Source organism: Trachurus trachurus (genome assembly GCF_905171665.1).
Source record: "Trachurus trachurus genome assembly, chromosome: 8".
Taxonomy (NCBI): domain Eukaryota; kingdom Metazoa; phylum Chordata; class Actinopteri; order Carangiformes; family Carangidae; genus Trachurus; species Trachurus trachurus.
Genome location: NC_139905.1, coordinates 21,733,951 through 21,757,962, shown reverse-complemented (window position 1 = coordinate 21,757,962; position 24,012 = coordinate 21,733,951). Strand labels below are relative to the sequence as shown.

At 42.6% G+C, this 24,012-nt stretch overlaps 1 protein-coding gene across 1 annotated transcript; it reads right to left on the bottom strand.

The window, feature by feature from the left end:
* Positions 1 to 1,049: 1,049 nt before the first annotated feature.
* On the bottom strand, positions 1,050 to 23,707 carry cacng3b (calcium channel, voltage-dependent, gamma subunit 3b; the record flags this gene model as incomplete). The annotated part of the gene is made up of 4 exons (XM_083976418.1): positions 1,050 to 1,558; positions 3,926 to 4,066; positions 7,187 to 7,270; positions 23,491 to 23,707. The coding sequence occupies 4 exons, from the start codon at positions 23,705 to 23,707 to the stop codon at positions 1,050 to 1,052; spliced, it is 951 nt and encodes a 316-aa protein (XP_083832544.1).
* Positions 23,708 to 24,012: the final 305 nt, after the last annotated feature.

Genomic DNA, 24,012 nt, shown 5'->3' with positions numbered 1-24,012 from the left:
CAGACAGACAGATAGACAGACAGACAGACAAATATTTGATCATCTCTTTAAGCTTTAGGTGAAAAAAAAATCAAAGTCAAGAGAAAACTCATGTGGCTGAAAACAGGAGTAAAAGGAAGCACCAATGATCTAACATTACCATCTAAAAGAGACTCATTAGTTGTGAGTCACACCTTTTCCCCAATAACAGCTAATCTGCAGTCAGTATACCCTTTCCCTGTGTAAAAAAAATCACTTTGCAGGTTTAACATGGAAAAACTGGGGTAAATGTTCCCAGGGATGAGCTCAATTCAGTTTCAGTTCAGTTGGTCATGAGGTGAGCTTCTCCATTATCAAATAAAATCAATGTGAAAAGAGTATATATACAGTATGTATAGAAAACAATAACTGGTGCCACAAATGTGCTGCCGTAAAATGGACAAATTCCATCTTCAATTCTTGTTTTGAATTTCAGCTGAACTGAAAATGAATCAATCCCGATCCTGAGGCGTTAACTTGATCACCTTTAAATAGACAGCAGAGCATGCTGCACTGATCCAACTCTGCTGCTATCCCCAAAAGGTCAAGAGGTCAGAAGGCCAGAGATCACAGAGTCTCCCCTCTCCATTAGTTCACATAATTTTCATTTATAGGAGAAGTTGCCCCAGACAGTGAACCACTTAACGATATGCTCCTAAACTTTTTCTGAAGTTCAATTCTGTCACTTCTTTGAAAAATTCAATTTATGGACATAAAAATCATGAACATAAATTGAATGTGCCTTCATATGTAAGGAGTTACAAGTACAACTACAGTGATATGTGGTAAAGTGGAGTTGGGAACAACTTCTTCATCAGAACCGACCCTGCTACACACACTGAATCTCTCACAGGGCTCAGGATTCACAGTTCAAAGGCTAAAAGTTCACAGTTCACAGTCAAACTTTATCAAACCCCTCTCCCACCCCGTAACCCTGTGTGGCCCCTGCTTTTGCCCATACTCCCCCTACATATTTCACATCATTCTCCTCCTTGATACTCTGATTGGGCGATATCTGCAGCCAGCACCTCTCAGACGGGTGTGGTCCTGCGGTTGGGGTCCTTGCTGTAGTCTTTAGTGAGCGTGCTGCTCTGGAGGAACTCCCTCTCCGAGTTGAGCAGCCCTCCCATGCCGCCACCTTTGCTGCCGGCGTTGCCTGCCTCGCGCGGGTTCAGCGTGTACATAGGCATCTCGGAGGCGGCGGGCCCCGTGTAGCCGCCTTTCCCCAGGGGCGAGGCATCGCGGCTGGGGGCCTCGGACGAACGCACGCTGGAGCGACGCCGGAAGCGGTAGCGATAGGAAGGGATGCGGCTGAAGGCAGATTTCTTGATGAGCTCGGTGCGGGACTTGGCCCGTAGCTTGCGGTGCTTCTCGATGAACATGTGCACGGCCAGCACGCCCACCATCTCTGCCATGATGAAGGAGAGGGCGCCAAAGTAGAAGGACCAGCCGTAGGAGTAGGACTTCTTGCTGTCGCTCTGGCCCGGGTCGCCCGAGTTAGCTGAGATGTACACAATAATCCCAATGATGTTACTGAGGCCTGGAGGGGGAGGAGAGAGAGGCAGTGGATAAAGTCACGTATGTCAGATACAATGACGCTTTTAGCTAATTGCTAAAGTCATTAAGCTAATACACCCATATGATAACACGTTAATGGTATAATGGTTCCATCCAACATTCAATAATTTGTACTTTGGTTGTGACTAGAGTGGCAGACTGGTTGACCAGCATTGCCATTCATGCTGTTAGCATGATGGTGCGTTGCGTTAGAGCTTGGAAGTCCGATTTTCCCAGTTGCGTACGTCATCAGAAATGCACCCTGAAGTCCTAATTCCAGCTCAGAAACCCGAAGTAACTTCCAAGATGGCTGCTTTTGTGCATTAGTCACACATCAGTGAATACAATCTGTACATTAGGCTGTTTTTTAGCCACTTCAGTCTTGTTTTTGTCTTATACATACAGTATATGTTGGTTTTCACATGACATCTATCACATAATATAACAATGGTAAAAACAACAAAAGCCAACAAAAGGAATGCTTTTCTGACTCATAACTGGAACGCACGTCAACTCGGCTGTGACGTTATTCCCGGCTTCAAATTTCGACCTCGGTGGTAAATGGAACGCACCATAACTGCACATAACTGTAGCAGTCAAAAAGGTAGATATCACAGAGAGGGAGCGGTGGAGTGACCGAGTAGTGAGAGCAATGGAGAGGAAAGGTTAGAGAGGAGCAGTGACAGCGAGACAGCCAAATGAAATAAAGGAAAGTAAAGAGGAGGAGGAGGAGGAGGAGGAGGAGGAGGGGGCATCAGAGAGAGGGGAGTGGAGCTTGATAGAAACGCTGGAGAGCCATTGCACACAGCTGGGCTCTCTTATTCCATATCATTAGTCCACAATACAGTGTTCATGCAGTGTGGTGGAACGCACAGAATGGGGACAATTAGCCAGCTGTAATTAACCAGAATCAGCCCCACACTATTGTGGTAAATAATTACCAATTTGGCTTCATAAATTTACGACAAATCCCGATGGGACCCTACACATCCCACTGAACAGCAATTACAGCCTTTTTTGTGTGTCGGGGGCAAGAGCACAAGCATGTGTGTGTGTTTTTATGAGTGGCCGTAAATAGATTGTGTGTGTGTGTGTGTGAGTATGTATGTGTTTGCTCGCGCACACCCTCACAGTGCATCACAGAGGCATCATGGTATTCTCCCTGATTGATTAATCAGCTACTGTGTCCAGTTTCCACAGTGCGACTCCTCACACAGGCCCTTCTGTGTGTTTTAGACGCCAAACGGGCTCCTTCAACAAATATTTGAGTGCTGCACGTCCTCTGTTTCAAGTGGCCTCATTGCACACTAACACGACCACACACACTCATAGACCCATACGCACAAAATAGCCTATTGTCGCTATCTTGAACGCAGTGGCCACCCGTGACAGTTTTAATGTATTGAACAGTTCTGTTGTGGCGATGGACATCAGCACATTTAAATATTACAGCCTGCTGCTTCTCAGTGAGTCCATGAGTCCGTGTTGTCCTGCCGAGGAGATTACTGTAAACTTCCTGATAACCACTGCGTCTTTCTTGCCCTCAATTTATTCCCTTAAGCACATAAGCATCCAGGTTGTGTCCCTATCTCTCTCTTTCTCTCTCTCTCCCCCTGTTTTCTCCTATATGTGTGAATGGTGTGCTCGCTTTAGCCCCTTGTGTGTTCTTGTGTGTGGTCTGTCGGCTTTGCAGGTCTTCACGGAGAAGACGTCGTGTGGCTTGTGTCCTATCTTTTGGCAGCACCTGGACGTTGCTTGACATCCTGTATTCATTAATGTTTATGAACTATAACGTTGTCATTCTGACCGTCCATACTGAGGAGCTATTTTGTTGCTGTCTATGTCGATTTTCTGTTTGAAAGTAGAGTAGCAAAGTAGAGTCCTTTTTTCCCTATAAACTTTTTGTAGTATTCATTTTAAACACCAAATCAAATACATTTATAGAGAAAAACATAGTGTTTTGGTTCTGTTGAAAATCAGTAACTCCAAGACTATTGGTACCATTTTCCATCTACTGTATCATTGTCTCCTCTCATTTGTTAAATTTTCCTTGCACTTATTTTGGCAAAAGGTAATCAAAAAATAATATAGTAAATATTCCATCAATATAACACTAGTTTAGTACCATCTGCTGCCCAGGAGATTAAAATCCAGGTCAAAATTAGATGATTCTTGCCAAGGATGTGGTTCTATAATTGAACCTTTTTACACCTTGCAGTAGGGTCAGTGTATGTGGTATAAGCTGTATCCTTTTGTTCTTGGACCTGCTTTATGTACATCCTGGTAACCACTGTACTCCCTCTCTGCAAAACAAAGACAAATTCACACAAATAGACACACACATACTAACCTGCAGAGACAAAGAAGATTCCTGCGCTGAGGATGACGTTGTGTCGGCTCCGGTAAAACTCACTGGCGGCCACGCAGAGCCCCCCCAGGAACAGCAGACCCACACTCATGATGGGGAAGATACTGGAGGCACGCACAGCACCTGTGCACACACAAATAAGGGGGGGAACACATTTAGAACTGAAAAATACAGATGTTTTTGCTGTGTTAAGCTGTTGCCTTTCAGACAGAAAGGAGGAGGGAGCTCTCCTGTGTCATGAATGTTTTGGTTCAAAGTCATGGTAGTCGAACCAGCAATACCTTTGACTCTCAAACACCAAACATATAATTTTCACTTTTAATTATGGGTATGCCTCCAGAATTATGTTATGTTGCTGGAAAACAGCCACAGATTTGTAAAGATGGGTAATTAAGATGGTGGTGATACTGTGCCCTATGAGTTAATGCTTGATAGGTACGAGAAGATTAGATTTGGGATCTTCTTATTTGTATTCATTCATTAATTTATTTTTAAATTCCCTATATGTTCTGTAATAATGTCTTCACATGTGACTCTGAAATAATATCTCCCTAGTACATTTCCAGTCATGAATAGAATCATATTGTGGCACTGCAATGTGATTAAAGTACAGGAACAAGGTTTCTGCAAATGCTGTCCTCATCTCTACTCTGTTCTATTTTTCAAATAAATTAAAATATTTTGTAGTAAATCTGTCTGTTTGCTTCATACAGAAGTGCAAACCTAAAAATAGCAGATGGCGCACTGTACTATGCAAGCAGTCACACATTTTTCAGTATTTGTATACAGAAAAAAAAGAGACACAAGACAGTTGCCGTGTCATTGCCAATGTCAAAATTCCTACGAGCACCCTCTAATTCACTACACTAATGTCATAATCAGAATCCACTGTGCTGGAGGACGGAGCCACATTACACACACACACATACACACAGGACACACACAAACACATGAGCCAGTGTGCTGCTACATGCTTGGCTTAGTCTGAATCCAGAACATGTTACAGCATTCAGAGGCCTTGCAAGAGAGAGAGAGTGGGTGAGGGAGAGAGGGAGAGAGAGAGAGAGAGAGAGAGAGAGAGAGAGAGAGAGAAGGATGTAGAGGAAAAATATGGACAAAAACCAAGACAGATGGAGAGCCGCACTGACACATATGCAAGGCAAAATAATAAGTATGAAACCGAGGCTGCAGTAGAGTGAAATATTTGCCAGAGCCCCATATGTGCGTGATGTGATAGCATATTGAAGGATATTTGCAAACAGTGTGTCATGAAGAAAAGAGCTGTGTGGTATTGTTAGATATCTCCACCTACTTATTGTGTATCTGCTTATGTCTTAGTGCGTCTTCTTGGTGTAATTACATACAAAACACGTCCAACATGACTGACAGCTGCAGTGACCAGTGGCGTCGTGTGGTTGAGTGTGCAGGCCCCGCCCCTATGGCCCACACCCCTGGGCTGTATGAAATGCCGGTCACTAGGTCCCCGCTCCCCATTGGCTGGCCAGCTCTGAGGCCTACGATCTAATTGGCTGCCTCTGGGGATGTTGCTCTGTGTTCAGTGGAGCAATGAAAAAGAAGCACAGGCTGAATCCATTTTCCTTTTTGCTTTTTTCATAGCTGTTTTTTCATTGCATCTATCTTTACTCCATGTTTACGGTAGGGAGAGCTCCCTCCTGTATTCCACCCCTCTCTCTATCTTTGCGACTGCATCCTTTTCATTCCTGTCACTCTTTTGATGTATCTAGAAATGACGAGGTCCTTTCTTTCCCCTCGTTTTCCATTTTCTCATCACAGCTATGCTTTTTCTCAAATGTTTCGTATTTGCTGATAAAACTCAAATTTGTGCTTTCCATTTATTTCCTCTGAACAACAGCTGAACAGCTGAACAACACGTGCACAACCTCTCGACCATGTTTTCATGTTTCTCTGTTCTATCCATCTAATCAGTAATAATTTACTCATCATCAGTCAAACCTTCTCTCCATAGAGGTTTTTTCCCCCAGCCACTTCAGTTAAAGCAATGGTGATGGGTTAAAGAACAGTTGGGTGGCACTACAGGTGATCACTGAGGGTGTGTGCTAGGAATTTTATTTAGCTTTTCCAGATATCCCAACTTAAAATGTTAAAGGGATAGTTCACCCAAAATTCAAATTTCACTCATTATCTACTCACCCTCATGTCGACTAAGGGCTGGGAGAAGTTTCAGAGTCCTCCGTGCCTTCTCTGAGGTACAGGGCTGGTCTGCGCAGCACTGCATGTCCATATGACAGTTGCGAATGGAGCTCACTTTTCTGCGTCCAAAAAAGACACACCAAAAAACATCCAAATACCTCCATAGTGCTCGTCTGTAATGTCCCTCTTGTATTGAAGCCCCAACATGAGAAATTGTTCCGAAAAAAATTAAATAAGTCTATATTTTAAGCTTGTTTGTAGCAGAAGCTCCCAGTGTTGCTCTGCCGGAATCTCTCGCGATTTGCGGAGCCGTGAACTGGGTGTCAATGCAAATCGCGCGAGATTTGGACGGACCAGGAAGAGCAGTGCTTGGAGCTTCCGCTACAAACAAGCTTAAAACATAGACTTATTCAATTTTTTTCGGAACAATTTCTCATGTTGAGGCTTCAATACAAGAGGGACATTACAGACGAGCACTATGGAGGTATTTGGATGTCTTTTGGTGTGTCTTTTTGGACAAAGAAAAGTGAGCTCCGTTCGCAACGGACATGCAGTGCTGCGCAGACCCCCCCTGTAACTCAGAGAAGGCACGGAGGACTCTGAAACTTCTCCCAGCCCTTAGTCGACATGAGGGTGAGTAGATAATGAGTGAATTTTGAATTTTGGGTGAACTATTCCTTCAATCATTTTTTTCCCCAAAACGCTGGATCCTACATATCCCATAATTCAGCTTTAATAAGATGAATTATTCATATTTGATCAAATTTAATAAACCCATCCATCCATTAGGACGTTTCAAGCTCTGCATGCTCTAATTCAGGCTTTCCACAAATGAACTGTAGGCTCAGATACTCCAAACAGAACCACATTTGACATTTCACGAGATTTGGCTTGAATGAAATACTGTATCATCATTCCGAGTGCCTTGCTTACTTTCTCAAGGGGTTACAGGAATTCTGGGGGCTAAAATAGGGTAAGGGCCCAATAAAAGTGAAGGCCAGCTGCAAACATTTCCATGTGTGTAAACGCATATGTACATGTCTTGTGTTTGTGTGTTCGTATCAGACTTACGGAGGAGGTATTCAGCAGCATCCGCTTCATAATCAGCATCCTCTGGAAAGTGATCAATCTTCTTACACACTCCTCTGAATGTCCCTGCAGAGAAACAGATGAGTTCATTTCAGGTCTTTACTGTCCCACCAGAGGCAATTCAGTTGGTGAAATAATATTTATTCAACTTAAAAACATACACACACATATGGTTTTGCTGTTTTAGAATATTATAAATCACACATTTCCACCCATCATGCACCACTTTCTGTTATTTTGAAAGCAGTAGGACTTTGTCTTGTTGGCTAGGTAACAGTAGCTTACATGGCAACATTTGTGTATAGTTTGGGTTTGCACCAGGTAATGGCAGCATCTACAGTAACATTCACTCAAACTGAATAACAAGCAAATGAAAATTCGGCAGTGATTTGGATTGTTGGATTGTTGGATTTTGCTGTTTGTCAATTAATAATCAGTTGTCTTCTTGTGTGATTGTATTGCAGTGTGAGTGAACATAAACATCCTGTATGCAGACATAAATACACACTAAGACCAGAAAAATCAGCAGGGAGACAAATAAAGAGAGAGAGAGAGAGAGAGAGTTTGAATTTGAATTTGAGAGAGAGAGAGATGACAGATGATGCAGAGCAGGGCTGTAGCCTTTAGGCTATGTGTGGGAAACACTAATGAAAAGCCTTATCACACCCAGCACACACAAACAACACACACACACACCAGCAGCTACAGAAAATATGGAATTAAGTTTACACACACACACACACACACACACACACACACACACACACACACACACACACACACACACACACACACACACACACACACACACACACACACACACACACACACACACACACACACACACACATCAAGCAAGCTCATTAAACTGATACATGAACACTATCAATCATGCATGTAAGTAAAAGCCTTCAGCCCTGTGTATCTAGATTGTTTATATCAGTATGTCAGCTGATGTGTGTCTGTGCGTGTGTGTGTGTGTGCGTGTGAGAGAGAGCGAGAGAGAGAGAGAGAGTTGTATTGACGAGGATGCAGTCTTCTATGAGCGTGTACCATGTGTCAGGCAGAGTGACTCATCCTCCGTTGTACAAGAACTCCTCTCTCACACACACACACACACATACACAAACACACACGTACACAACAGGTCCACACTCAGAAAGACACACACTTCCACAACATGCAAGTGCGTAAGTGTGTGTGTGTGTGTGTGTGTGTGTGTGTGTGTGTACACTGCATGTAGCTCCATTCCCACCCATCATTCAGTCCCATTCGCACATGGTCAACACCACAGGGGACGTATGAGAGAGAGGGGGGGAGGGGGGACTGAGGGGGTGAAGGGGAAGAGGAGAGAAAGGAGGATGAAGGAGGATGAGGAGAGAGGAAGTGCTGGTTGAAAGAGGTTTGGTGGTAAAACGGCGCAGGGGAATTAGAGGGAAACGGGAGGATAGAGGCTGATGATGAACAAATGAACGACTCAACCTAATTGCTTATTTGCATATGAAGAGGTTCTTTCCAGTACTCACACTCAGAAAATCATTCATAAATTGATTCATCTCGCTCATGCAGTCAGGGATAGTAACAAAGACTCTGACTAAGACTCTGATTCGTTTGTGGCCTCCAGTCTTTGATATCTAGATTTAATAAAGTCATATTCTGTAAACTTTTCACACCATAGCATCATAGTCCCTTACAGATACACGACTCATTCAAAAACATGTGTGTTATCTTTGCACACATTCATAATGCTGTGATGCACATGAAAATATCAATTTCATTGATCATTTTAATGCTTTTGTGGTTGTAAATAAAATCAACAGGTTCATTGAGGAAAATCAAGATTAGATTTTCCCACTACATAACTACACACGATTTAAAGGGACAACGAGGAGTTTGTATTTGGTTATAAAAAAAGTCTCATACTAATGTGGATGAATCTACGTTACCCCCATGGGTCTATTTTCGATAAATATATTTTTTTGTCTTCATTGTTATTTTGTTATTATTATTAGTGGTCGGCTCACCCAGCATTTCCTAGTTTCGGTTTCGCGGACGCTGCCCGGCAGTTCATGGGAATAACACCGCCGAATCGCCATTTATGGTCGGAACTACAGCGGTATCTGATCATCTTCGAACCTCCGACTTTCATTCTTGATCAATGAAAACATTCTTGGCAGATGCTTTCGCTTTCGTCCGTCTTGCCCCGGTCCAAGAATTTCACTGTGCGCACGGAGGCTCATGGGAAATGTAGTGTGAAAACACTTCGCTTTCCAAAACTCCTTGTTGTCCCTTTAAAATACATACTGGTTGCATATTATCTATTTCATTAATCTATATTTACCATCTTCTTATACATTATCTGTTTTGTGCACTCATTCATTTGTAAATTGGTGTGCCCATGCTCGCTGTAATGAAGTAACATGTTGCCCAGTCCAGTGGTTTGACTCACTGATGTGTTTTAAATAGTTTTCAGCGGAGGAATAAGCTAAATCAACACTGACACTGTGTTTCAGTGGCATCATTTTTTCTGAGATTTGTTGACCGTAAGAAAAACGCTGAATGTTGCTCACTTGATCTTGTGATGTGGCCTCGTTTAATTGGATGTTGTTGTTCCCGTTGAACACATCAAAGTGTAAAGCGTCATCACTCAGAGCTCTGCCTTGTGTTTACCTACTGGGAAATTCATTATACCTCTTGCCTTTGAAATGGATGGTTTCTATTGAACCATTTGGATTTAAAGAGCAATGAATAACTTGACATACCAGAGAATGACACACACACTTGCATGCACAGACACACACGCACACAAGCAGATGTATTAAGACTATAGTGTTGTTGGACTCTCAGTTGAGCATGTGCATTATAATGATGTGTTAGTAAAGACTGCATGGGGAATGTTTAGACATTACCCAGTAATACTCCAGAAAGTCCAGTTTTTGACTCGACTCATGAACAATATTCATTTTATTATGTATTCACCCATGTGTGCAGATCCAGGTCAATTATTGTGACAACTTTCAATCTTTCTCCATGATTATTGGTGCATGTTGGACACCGAGAAGCTAATCAGCTTTCACACAGATTCCCGGTGGAGTGCGGTGGGTCGTTGGAGGGAGACGGAGAGAATGAGAGAGGAATAGGGAGAGAGATCAATACTGCCATGTGTGCTGATCAGCCCAGTGGGCAGGCTCAGCCGGCTGATCACTCTGTGGTAGCCGCATGGGTCAAACTTCGCTTAAAGGTCTGGTGTCTGGTAATATTGACCTGTTCTTTATAGACTGTCCTCTTCAGGAATCAATGGGCATAGAGTTGAGAGCCTCATGCAAACTGAAGGCATTGGTTTTGGCCTTTTCTTTTGTGAAATTTGATGACAATATCATTATGCCATGTTATCAATCATTAGCATATTTTATTAGTTACAGTTCAATAAGTAGTTCCGTTGCTGTACCCTCACCAAGGAGGTTATGGTCCTGGGCCTGACCACAGCTGAAGGGACAAATTAATTGTTTTCATAAACCGGTGATTTGACGTGTTTCTCATGAATCACTGCACTTAAATTATCCATCACTGTTGAGCTTAATTAAAAAAGACATATTTATTGGAGTGTCCAGCTTTGGGGTGTGCTCACATTCATACATTTTTTTTGTAACTTAATCCTCTTTTTTACAGGTGACCTTAAGTCATGGTTGGTTTTGTGCAAACAGCTTTGACAAGCTGCCAACCTAGAGTAGAGTAGGACAAATATGAACTATGGATTTTTTTTACAAACTGATCCAACATAGTGGCAGTTTAACCCTATGAATCATCTCAATCAACTGCAGGGTGCCACTGTCTGCATGTGTGTGTGTTTGTGTGTGTGTAGGTGGGTGTATCACATACCGCTCAGCCCTCTCTGAGGTTTTGGTGAACTACCTCCAAATGCGATATCAAAGAGTGAGTCAGTAGCTGTCACACAGGCTTATGTCAAGTGTCAAAACCAGCTCATGATCCCATCACAGAGAAACCAGCACGACCTCTACAAAGCCAGGCTGCAGGTTTGTTTTCGTTTTGCTTATGTTTCCCCATTTACAGTAACTCTTGGTAGTATAAGCTTTAAATTAATTGTGTCTATTTTACACAAAAGCACCTCCTAAAAAAGAAAATCCATTGGCACAAACAATAACATCAAGTAAAAGGCAGTGACATTTTATTCGTCATTTATATTTCATTGCTTTCAGAAATTAAAATTTCTAAAATTTTTACACAAATCTGCACCTATCACCAATCATAGCCTTGTAATTGATGAAGGCAGAGGTTACTGCAACCCCTCTCTGACAGTGCAACCATTTCACTCATACTGCACTGCCAATTATGCTGCAGTTCAGTGTTAAATGTGCACAGAAAAAATCTAGCAAAACCATATCAGTTGCTTCTTGGATATAATCTGTATACTGATCAGGTGGAGTTTGCTTACAGAAAGGTTCAATTGTTCATACAGATAATGAACTGTAACTCAACTGTACAATGAGGAACTAGACGAGGTATTTACCATCATGTCTGAGGCCCTATCCATAGCAGAGTATACATCAAGGTTCATATGAAAGGAGTAATGAGAGGTGCTACAGAAAAAAGTTTGATTGATATTTTAGAATCTTACATTTTACTCTTACATCTCTGACAGATGTTGTCCAGTTACAGGCTATAATGTTAATCCATCAGTAATTTCTCATTGACTGATGTCTCCTTATTGATTTAAATACCAATAGACATCGCTTAGAAACAAATTTTCCCTCTAGCACAACAGAAATCATTAGAATCTCACCGCCACTATCATTAGGTGGCAGATTGAATACAATCAACATGAATCCACAACTTTTATATCCTAACAACTTCCCTAAAAAAACACAAGAGGTATGTCAATAATAATCTATATCCTATATCAATATTTTTTTATGTTTAGTTTCTGTCCCTTCCATATGCGCATGCGCACACACATTCAGTTGGGCATAAAGTTACAATGACATGCTGCTTATTTGTTAGTGACTGTATCACACTGTAAGCTTGTTTTTTTGTTTTTGTCAATTAAACAAACTAATGAACAAACACATACATACACATACATGCATGTGCACACACATACACACACACGTGCACACACAGGCACACACGTGCACACACACTGGCCCCATCTATCAGGAGACATTTGCCTCACAAAGGTCAGGGTGGCCCGAGGCTAGAGCTGCAACCACAGCCACAGAAAGGCATTATGGGACACAGCGAATGGGGATGGGAGTCTCGTGTGTTCATGATTGTCGGCCCGTGTGTCTGTATGTTTTAACTTATGTGTCATGGGGTCTACTTTCTCCTACTGAGTGGAATATGCTGTTACTGTCAGACACACACGCTCACGCACAAATTTTAAAATGATGTATGAAAACAGTATTGCAGCAGGTCCAAGAGGACACAATGCATTTCACTGACTATCCGTTGGCTATTATTAGAGCTATAACACACTTTTATCATTTAGCTTTACCCCACATCTTTCTCTTTTTGCACCTGCTTACCTTCTTTCCTTTATCTCTCTTTCACTTTCTTTTATTTCTAACTTTTTCTGGTCAACTTGCTTCTGTGCAGCATTTACAACATCTCATCAAAATTGCATTAGAAAACCAGCCCATGAGGAGGACGAGAAGTGTTTTCTTAAAAACAAACAATGTCATCATATTGAGTTTGACAACCCTGACTAGTTAGCATACAGCACATAACTAACATAAATATAGGTCCACCGCATCGGTCTGGTTCTGCTTGTGAAATTACAGGCAAGTCATGCAGTATGCATACTAAATATTCCACTAGAAAAAGTGCCCGAATCAAGGTTAAAAGGAGACAACACAAACAGTGTCCACATGCCCCCGTGATTATGATGTGCTGGTCATGAGATGCCAGTTGTTTGTCCTTGATCCAACATACTCTCTCTCACACACACACAGTATCTACAAATCTACAACAGAGTTACAGGGAAAACATTTTAACAAAATGAGCAGCCAACCAATAATTTGTGACAATACATTAAGATAATGCTATAATGATCCCTACGCGAACACTGCCGCTAAAACTTCACATGATCACTCATATCAACAGGCTGGTAGTGATTTTGAACGATACACCTACATGACTGGAGTTAATACAAGTGCTAGTTATATGATGCCTAATGTATGTGATGACATTGTGTTACCAGACTGGCAGTGCAGAAGAGGGAGGAAAGAGAAGCAAGGAGGAAAGGAGAGCAGGGATGCAGTGGAAGGTCAAGGAGAGCATTGGCAGGATTTACAGGACACGGGCAGTAACAAAACACCACAGTGGGAAAAAAATGTTATGGGAAACACTGGTATCTGAGTAGAACTGTCAGCAACATTTACTTTCGGTGTAGTGGTAGATTGTTGAAGTGTAAAAAATGTTAAAATTCACGTAAAATTGACCCGCCTTATCCTGCAACAACTGTCATCAAAAATGATCACTACAAAGACAGGAATAGACGTAGCGTTAGAGAAAGAGCATGGATCAATCATGATCATGGTGCTGCTACACGCTAACATCACCAGGCTCCTTTTCAGCAAGTACTATGTTCAATTCAAGTGTAGCATGTTAGCATGCCAATATTTGATAATGTAGTGCCAAATACAACTTACAAATCACTTCAATTTCATTGAAATGAAAGGAAGATGGTCACAAACCAAAGCATTGGACTCATACATTTTTGACCTGATGATGGTGCTGGATGCAGGAGATCATCAGAGAGGTTGAATTTAACTATTAAAGAAGCATTAATGTGTGGACCGAATTCTTAATCAATCCAATAGCAAATTCATGTTGACTGCTGGTTAGACACTAATCTAAATAGTGATTATTGTTAAAACCACTCCATACCATCCTCCTAACAAGGTTTTTTACTGTCAGTGCTACTTCCTCCTTTGCTTCCTAGAAACTACAGTCATATTTTGTGCGACCACAAGAGGTCCTGCTCAGTAAAACACAAACACATGTTCTTTTAGGCATTTGAACAAATGACCATTGGCATATTGTTTTTGGTGAAGCCAGCCTTGTTCCCAGGCGAGCTGCCCCTAATCAGATGGTATGTGGTCCAAACACTGCATGTGAGAAGCCTGTTACAACACAGCCACATGCACACACAAACACATACACTCAGAATATAAATGGTTTTGTCGACTAGAAAACGAAAGAGGGGGGGGAATGAGCAAGGGAACTGAAAGGAAGTTGAAAAGCAGAGCAAATTGGACTGCTTGTTTCCTCCGAGCGTCTCTGACAGCTCAGTGTGGGTGACTGTGCCTCTTTCTCTCTCTCTCTTACTCCCTCTATCTGTCTCTACCTCTCTCACTCTCTCTGATTACCTTGTTCCAGGCGGAGGAGAAAGAAGACGGGAGAGGGGGAAAGAGGGAGAGGAAGAGGCTAGTTTCCACGGTGATGACTGATGAAAGAGAACGAGACAGGTTCTGCTTGGTTGCACACCTCTTCTCTTTCTCTCTGTTCTTCCCTTTTCTCAGTCTGTTCTTCCTCAAATCCACCTATGTTTCTTTCTCTCTCTCTCCCTCCAGAACGTCTCTCTGTTCCTGTTTCAAATCTCCTCATCACCCCCTCCTTTACTCTACCTCGTTTTCTCTACTCTCATTCCCAAAACATCCATTCATCCCTTTCCAATCTCCTCCTCGTTCTCGCTCATCTTCTCTCACTTTATGCAGGCTTGTTTCCAGCACCAAATGGCCAGAAGTATGTGGACATATGCACATTACACCCGTACATATAAGATGAACGTCTCATTTCAAAACCACAGGCATTAATATGTTGCTGCCCCATTTCTACTAAGACTTTTAACACAATCGGACAAATTCTTCCACACCAAACTTAGAAAATGACTTTGCTTTGTGCATTATCATATTAAAACACTCATTTCCTTTGCTGTGTCATCTTTCACTCCTTCCATCCATCTCTCTTGCCATCCTCCACTAACTCCCAAGGCGCTATCAGACTTTTCTTATCCTGCTTGATCTCCTCCTTTACCGCTCATCCTTGATACTGTCTTTAAAAACATGACTAAATGTTCCTTAACTCTGTCTAAGACTTCACCCCCCTTCTTTGCAAAGCCAGGGGAATTTATTTTACAACTCTTCTGGTCAACCATTATCCATCCTTAGCTGATGCCCATCCTTTCTCAGCCCCTTCCAGTTTGCCATTATCAACTCTTTGCAAAATCTCCATTCATTCCCTTCCCCTGCTCACCCTGTCTGCCTGTGAGGAGGAGACTGATCATATCCCACACATGGTTACTGTTCATGCCGCCTTCTTGTGTCTGAGTCTCCTTGATTTAATTCATCCGTGTTTTCTGCTATACCTCCTACACAGAATAAGACGGCTATTCGCAGGAATATCAGACCTGTCCCCCACTGTGCAACGTGGAAGCATTAAAGCAATAGTTTGATACTGTGGGAAATACACTTACAGTATTTGCTATAGAGCGTTAGATGAGGAGATCAAAACTGATCTCAGGCCTGTCGACTGAATAGGAAGCTACAGCCAGGAGACTAACACAAAGGAAACTGAGACACAGTGAAACAGCCTGACTGACTCTGTTAACATACAGTATGTATAATCTGTGAAAAACAAAATCAAAGCATTAATGCAACATTGTGCAACTTTATGGGGATTGTGTGCTGAAATATTTCTCCACTGGGAAACATCCATTTGTTGTTTTCACATATTGATTTTTTTAATGGATTAAACAAAGAAGATATTGTGTTAATTTGTTAGAAGTATACTACAATGTACAAAGGCTGGACAGAGCCAGCTTAACTGTTTCTCTGAGCTTAAACTGAGCTAACTAACTGTTGGTTGTAGCTTCATTATATTCAACAGACAGATAGGAAAGTGATATAATAATGTGTAATAATGTTTAAGTATTGCCAGAAATAAAAATGGAACTGAGTTAAAGATGGTTAAATCCAAATTGAAATACAATACAAAACGCTTTTCCAATAGTTCAAAAAAATTGTTTAAATATTCTGCAAAATCATTCTTATTGTTACACTGTCTACATTCACCACATCTCTTCTCAAAGCTGTCCCTCATTCTTTCACACTTTTTTTTTAACTTCTTTAAATTCTCTGAGAATATTTGAACAAACACTCTCTTCATCTATTCCCTATCCTCTCCCTAACACTTCCTCTTGCCCCCTCTATCTTTACCTCTGTCCCTCTCTGTCAGCTGATTGTTTTTATCCCAGACATTGTCAAACACCCCACATCTTTAATTAATGCCTACCTCCCTAAGCAGTGACCTCATTTTTCACTCTGTCCTTCATCCCCCCCCCCCCCCCCCCCCCCACCTCCTGTTTTCTCCATTCTTTCCCTCTTCCCGCAGCCACCTGGGTGATCGCTTTTGGCCCCGTCTGTGTTTAAAAACCCTCTCCCTTCTCTCTATTACCAGGTGATCATTTAGATCCCCGGCGTGGTCAAACACTCCCTGGAGATTCACCTGAAACTGAGGCCATGCACAGCTCATCCATCACTTTCCACCCACCACCGCTCTCCACCTTCTCTCCCCTGCTTCATTCATGCACGTTCTGGTCGCTCCTCATTCATGCTCTGTCTCCCTCCTCTACAGCTCCCCCCTCTGTGCTTCTCTCCTCATTTCCTGCCTTTCTCATGCTCATTTATCACAGGGGGAACTTAACCCTTCAGTACACCTGCAGAGACACAAACACTCAAACACTGCAGGAAAGAAATTCCAACCAAACACACGCTGCACAAATACCACAATACATTAACAGCATATGCAATTAATGTTTTATTTCACTACCTTGATGTGGATTTTGGGGATACTTTTTGTGTGAAAAGAACACATTGTCATGTTGTCTGTGTTTTTCTGCTTTCAGTATTTGTGCAATAAACAATATTACCTTTGCGATGCTTTGAAGTTGCTTTAAATAAAAAGCTATTCTTACATTTATTAACATTTTGAAGATTAATTTTTGATTTACTTATATCTATAGGAAATTATTGGAAAGAGGAAAGAGCTGCAGTGTGGCTTCAGTGTTTGACCTCACTGAAGGATCCACATTCTTCGCCCCAGCCACAAACATAAGAGTGAATGTTTGTTGCTAATTGCAGGTACGTGGCTTTAGGTGGCATAGCTCTGGTTAACATTTGCTACTATGACTTTTTTGTTTAGTTGATTATTTAGTCATAATTTTGAGGACATCTCCTTTCATTCCAGTGTAACATAGGCTACATGGTGTAGACTTGAAGGGAAAATGTAGCTACTTCTTCAAAGAGGGTGCTTGCCTATCTATCTATCTATCTATCTATCTATCTATCTATCTATCTATCTATCTATCTATCTATCTATCTATCTATCTATCTATCTATCTATCTATCTATCTATCTATCTATCTATCTATCTATCTATCTATCTATCTATCTATCTGTATATCTGTCTATCTGTATATCTGTCTATCTGTCTGTCTGTCACAGCTCTAGATTTCACCTAGCCTACTATCCCACGGATAAATCCCCAATCTGGCAACAAACAAACCACACGGTAGTTCCCCGCCAAAAAAACCAAAACACCGGAAGTTTCGCATAGTGTGGACGGTCGGTGCCTCCATGAAGTCCCCTCGTCTGTCTGACAGCTGCCCGGCTTCTGTTTCCCCGACCACGGTATAAAGTTCGCGGGTTTGTGGATTTAACAGTAGCCTAAAGCGCGGTGTCTGTAGCTGTGGCCTGTTTGTCCCCGTGTGGAGCTTTACCTGGAGCTTTCTGTCATGGCGGAGCAACAGCGGACTGACGGCACGGCAGACCGACTGACCGACAGTACTGTGAGTAGATTGACCCGACAGTGAATAATAATAATAATTGTTTGTATCACCTCGCCGTTTCCATTTGACTCTCTCGATGAAGTGGCGTGGGGGCCACCACGGTCAAACCCGAAGCAGACAGATTGTCTTTCCTTTGCGGATTCTGGTTGAACTGTTTTGCAGCTTATTCACTGAACTTACAGACACTCACATACAGCCCTACTCACCTGCTGGCTTGCTTGCTTGAATCTGGTTTGAGTTGTGCAGTGTTTTCTTTTGCAGTGCTGATTTATTATTTGTGTTGCATATTTAATTATCACTGCGCTGTGTGCATGTTGTTTTTGTTAAGGTTTGATTAAGTAATTATTTGTCAGACTGGTTCTGACCCTGACTTTCCATCAAAGCTAAGCTGCTGCAGTTGGTCTTTCAGTTCCTGCTTTCTTTTCACAACGAGGCCAAACTGTGCAGATCCAGATCACAGCTGGCCGAGAGCTGTTTACAGTGTGACCTAAAACTTCCAGTAACCTTCACTTTTCTTTATCCCGATAAGATGTTATATTTTGCACAAATAAATGGGGTCAGGTATATAGTTTGAAACGTACAACAATCAACTTCCACTCCTTTGTGAATGATACTGGAAATAATATCTTTATAGAGGCTTCCTTCCTCTCTCATCATGTATTCACTTAAACTGTGCCACTGGAAAATGTTCTGAATATGCAGCATGGTGAACATGCATGACTGCCCTATACATTTACTGTAAGAACACTGCATACATGATGTTCTTACCCCCCACCCCTCACCCCTCCTCCTATCTCTCATTCACTCACTCTCTGATGTCGGGAAGAGTACAAGCCACATGTAAGCAGTCAGAGACATCCATTTCCTGTCAGTTTATGAGGTGTATGAATTATAAAACTGTGTCAACCCGGGACTGAGGGATGAGCAGAGTGGGGATAAGATGGGCAGAATGAGGAAAGAGATAAAGGAACTTTTGTTGTGCATTGTGTGATTCTGTATGCGTGTGTGCATGAGTGAGTATATGTGCATCTGCATATTTTTTGTGTCTGTCGCATATGAGTCTGTGTAGCTATGTGCGTGTCCATGTGCACATGCACTGACATTGTGCTGACATTGTGTTAGCTTGGTGCACTGCTCCCACAGCTGTGCTTATTTGGTGCCTTGGGAATATCCTAGAATTTCTCTATTATTCATTCAATTATAAGTGTGTGTGTATGCGCGCGTGTGTATTAGTGTGTGTGTGTGTTCGGTGCAGCCTTATACCTGCACCATCTGGCCCTGTAATAGCCTTTTTTGCCCCCCAGAATGACATGGTTATGTCTGGCTGCATCAGACACACAAACACAACAGGAATATGCAGACACACACACACACACACACACACACACACACACACACACACACACACACACACACACACACACACACACACACACACACACACACACACACACACACACACACACACACACACATTCTTCTACTGGAGGCAATGAATCTTTTTAACGGTAATTGGAAAAACAAAGTTTACTTGCTCCTATTTTCAGAGGGTCAAAGTCAAATCATTTATTGTAAATTATGAGACAAGTCATAATGAAGTGTGGCTTACAAAACTGCACTCATTGTGAAGTTTGACTCCACAGAGGTGACTCTGCCTGAGTCTTAAAGAAATAAACAGGAAAGGTTGGTTTGTATGGCTTGTTTGCTGTCTGGATGAGAGGACTGATATCTAGCTGGGTGTGTGCAGCTACGTGTTTGGCCTAGCTTAGCACAAGAACAGAGGCAGGGGAAAACAGCCTGCCAAAGAGGTGAAGTACGCCTTCAAACAGCTCCATAATTGTCTCACAAGAGATTCTGACTTGTTAGCTGCCATGCAAGCCAGAAGAACACCCAAACACCTGGGTGACGTTCAGAGCTGCGCTGCTCTGGGAAGCAACAGGTGCAGCATCCCAACACTCGGTCCAGCTGTGATGGTCATCAAACTGCTTGTTAAGCCAGTGTTTTTAGCCAGTTAGCTGCGTGGCTCTAGGGATGGCAGTGCCAGCTGGTACGCCACTTTGATCCAGACTCAAATATCACTACAACTGTTTGATGGCTTGCCATGAAACGTTGTACAGATATTAGTAGTTCCCTGACGCTGTCTCCTAATGACTTTGGTGTGATTTTTCCTGCAGTGCCACCACAGGCTCCACGTTTGTGGCTCTGATTGAAATGTCTTTCTAAGTATTGAAATGATTGCTATTAAAATTTGGTAAACACATTAGTGCCCCCCTCAGGATGAAATGCGGTAACTTTGGTGATCCCCTGACATCATGCACTACATTCAGCAGAAAGAATAACTGCTATGACTGTGCACTCACTACTTGTCCTCTTTCTTCACTTGAATTTCTAATTTTTTTTTTTTTTTTTTACAAATATATGACCGCTGGAGTTGTCTTTGTACTGAGCTGGATGTAACTGATATTAGCACTGTAATTCAATTTCTAAAACGAATGAGCCATCTGAAAGCCAGTAATAACACTATGGCTGCCCCCGACCAAAGATTTTGTTGGTCGACCAGTAGTCGTCACTTATGGCGATTAGTCGACTAATCGACCCCCCACCTTGAGGGAAATTTTTTTTTTTAAATCCAAAATTAAAATTTTTTTTTTTTTTTTGCCCGCAGTCAGTTTGAGAATTAATTAATGCTCGTGACTCCGGTCGTGTTGGGTCCGAGATTCAACAACAAGCCGGTCGGGTTTCACCGTTATTACCGGCAGAATGCCCTTTTATCACCAGTAAACACAGTAGATGAGGAGGGTAAAAAGTTACTGAGCTCAGGCTGTGACGGGGGTGCGGGGGTGGGGTTCCGCGGTGTGGAGCGGTGCAGGCATAGACATATGTCTATGGGTGCGGGTCTATGACTGCAGCGGGGACTATCATGGATCCGCTCCGTGACACTGAGACTGGCCGCCGGTGAGCGCTGTGGGACGGGACCGGGGCTCAGACAGCACCGCTAATGGTGACAGCGGTGATACGAGAGAGACTGCCGTGCTAATACATCCATGCTGCCGTGCCGTGTAAAAAAAGAAAAGAAAAAAAAAGTGTCACGTCACGACTTCCTGTATCTGGCCCTTCAAAATAAAAGCCCTATAACCTTTCATATACAGTTCAGTCATTGATGTTGGCTTAATTTTGACAAGACACGGCTCCAAATGTTTTTTTTTTTTCCTGCGACCAATCGACCAATGAAATTTTGGTCGGCTAATGATTTTTTGGTCGACCAGTGCTTGGTCGACTATTTGGGGGCAGCCCTAAATAACACACACACACAAATATTGTATTATCCTCATTGAATCCAATAGTGAGTTTTCTGTTATTGCTTGAGATGGCAGACACGTTGCAGTGAATGTATTTGGTTGTTCACAGTGTCAGCAGGATACTGCTACCAAGCCATTTGTAACACTTACAGTGCAAACATGACTAAGTATCAACAAATATTTGCTAAAACAAAGCCGTCTTTTGGTAAATTTTTGTAGGTTCCTGATGGATTTTACTGGAAAACTCTACTATGCAGACAAGTGACTTGAAATCTCGCTGACATAAAAAGACACGTTTTAGAATAGTGTTACGGCATCTCTGGTTTCACAGGGAAAGGGGTAGAGAAGGGGACATGCTGCCAAGGTCAAAGCCCAGACTCCAATCTATCCACACACACATAGAGGCACACATATCTACAAAACATTGTAACCTCAAAGTCCAAGCCTCCAAGTTACCCAGCAAACACATCTATCAGCCCCGTCATAGTGATAACTTTGTTCTCTCTTAAGATATTAATACTAGAGTTTGGAGCTACATCAACATTAAGGATGCTCTCCAAACTAGAAACCCACTTACCTCTCTGATTGACTTCATATCTTCATTTATTATGTCTATTTGCTTCAAATACCTATTCCCTACCTGCCCTTCTCTGGATCTGTTTCAGATCTGCCTTTTGCCACCCATGTTTATGCAACAACTTTTGTATTTAATCTAGCCTATATCTTTCAATGGCACGTCTCCAGTTTTAGTTTAATGTTCTCAAGTTCACTGTGCAGCCATGAAACATGATATTACTATATGAATGGGAGAGCAGTGAAGACATTTGAAGCTAGCATGCTTGGCAGCAGTGGCTACACACCTTCGACCAGTGTTACATACAGGTGAAACTGCATTTCTGCTGTGTGGAGCTAGCTGTGGTGTATTCAGGTTTTAGGAATAAAGATACAGTTTCTCTCCAAAAATCTATGTATCAACATGTGGAGGCCATCAGGTTCAGGATACTTAATTTGTACTCATGGATAGATTTGGTTTGCAGTTGATTGTAAAAAGGCACAGAGAAGTGGAAGGCTTCCATTCACTCAGTCTCAAATACTGTATAACATACAGCATTAAACATGATAATAAAAAGATAAGACAATGAAAATAAATAATCAAACGTGACCCAGTGCTACATCTAAACTAAAACAATCGAAGAGCTATGAATAAATAGGTTATGATTAATAGAGGCTCCAAATAGATCTTGTGCAAAGTTGCAATTCTTACATCTTTGTTTTTACAGTGTAATGGCAGCTGGAATAAGCTGATTTTATAGTGCTATTGCACAGTGGCTATGCATCTTATATTCAGCTTGTTATCATGAGCATTATGAGTTGAAGCAGGTCTCTCTCAGGAGTGGCGGTGGTGGTCAAATGGACGCCTGATCTGAACACCACACAGGTTGCCCCACTCTGTGTGTTTTCTGGCTCCCAACAATGAGATGACAAGATGGCTTCAAAAGAACAAACTCCTACAATGTGCTGTGTGCAAGAGTCCCAGCAAGAGTGTGCAGATGCAGGTACTTGTTAGCGGTGCTGTTTCCTGGCTAATAACACTGCCAGCTGTCTGTGTTTGTGCCTGTTAGCGCTTTAGTTATACCTTCAGCTATGCAGTGTGATGACAACCGAACAAGAACACAAGACTATTTTATTGTATTCTGTGGCAGAGGAAGGGATGTGAGCGTGAACTCGGGGAAGGACAACTTCTTAAGAAGTGAGTTACAGGGATTATGGGATGCTGTCACACACACACAAAGGCAAATACACACACACAGACATGTATGCACACACACACAGAGGATGGGCACACCAAAGCTCCTCTGGTGTTAGATAGACAGAGTCAGACAGTAGGAAAGGCTGTGTGTGTGAGAAAAGTCAGACAGAGAAACAGACAGCTTCACAAACCTATAGGCGCCTGGATAGACACGTCCACCACACACACACACACACACACACACACACACACACACACACACACACACACACACACACACACACACACACACACACACACACACACACAGGGAGAGAGAGAGAGACAGCTGTGAGAGACAGACAGTCGGTCGGTCAGACTGATCACGTACCTTCCAGACAGCAGGTTCGCCAGAGGCCGGAGTGCGTCATCACCTCCTCGTTCTTGCGGCTCGTGTCGTTGTCGTTGCTGCTCTTCACGCGGCAGACCCCGCGCGAGTACAGCCAGTAGTCGGTACCGACGGCGATGGTCATGAGGCTGAAGGCGGCGAACGCGCCCACCGTCGTCACGAGCATCTGGACGCCGCGGTCACACATCAGCATCTTCATATAGGCGGCTCCTGTTTGTCTTAATCTTTTTTCCTCCTCTCTGTTTGATTCAGCCTTTTATTTCCTTTATATCCCGCGAGACTTGGGAGTCAGAGTGAGGGGTTCAACAGACAGGCACTCGAATAACAGGCTGAGAATAAGAATGACAACAACAATAGAAACAGCCTGTAGGTAGCCTATGCTATAAGATGGGGGGTTTTGTGCGTATGGAGCTAAAAATGAAATACTTTACTGCCTTGTCCGTTGAGTTGACAGGAGGCTCGTGGCAAAGGGCGGGAAGGTGGGAGGGCGGCACGTCACTTTCT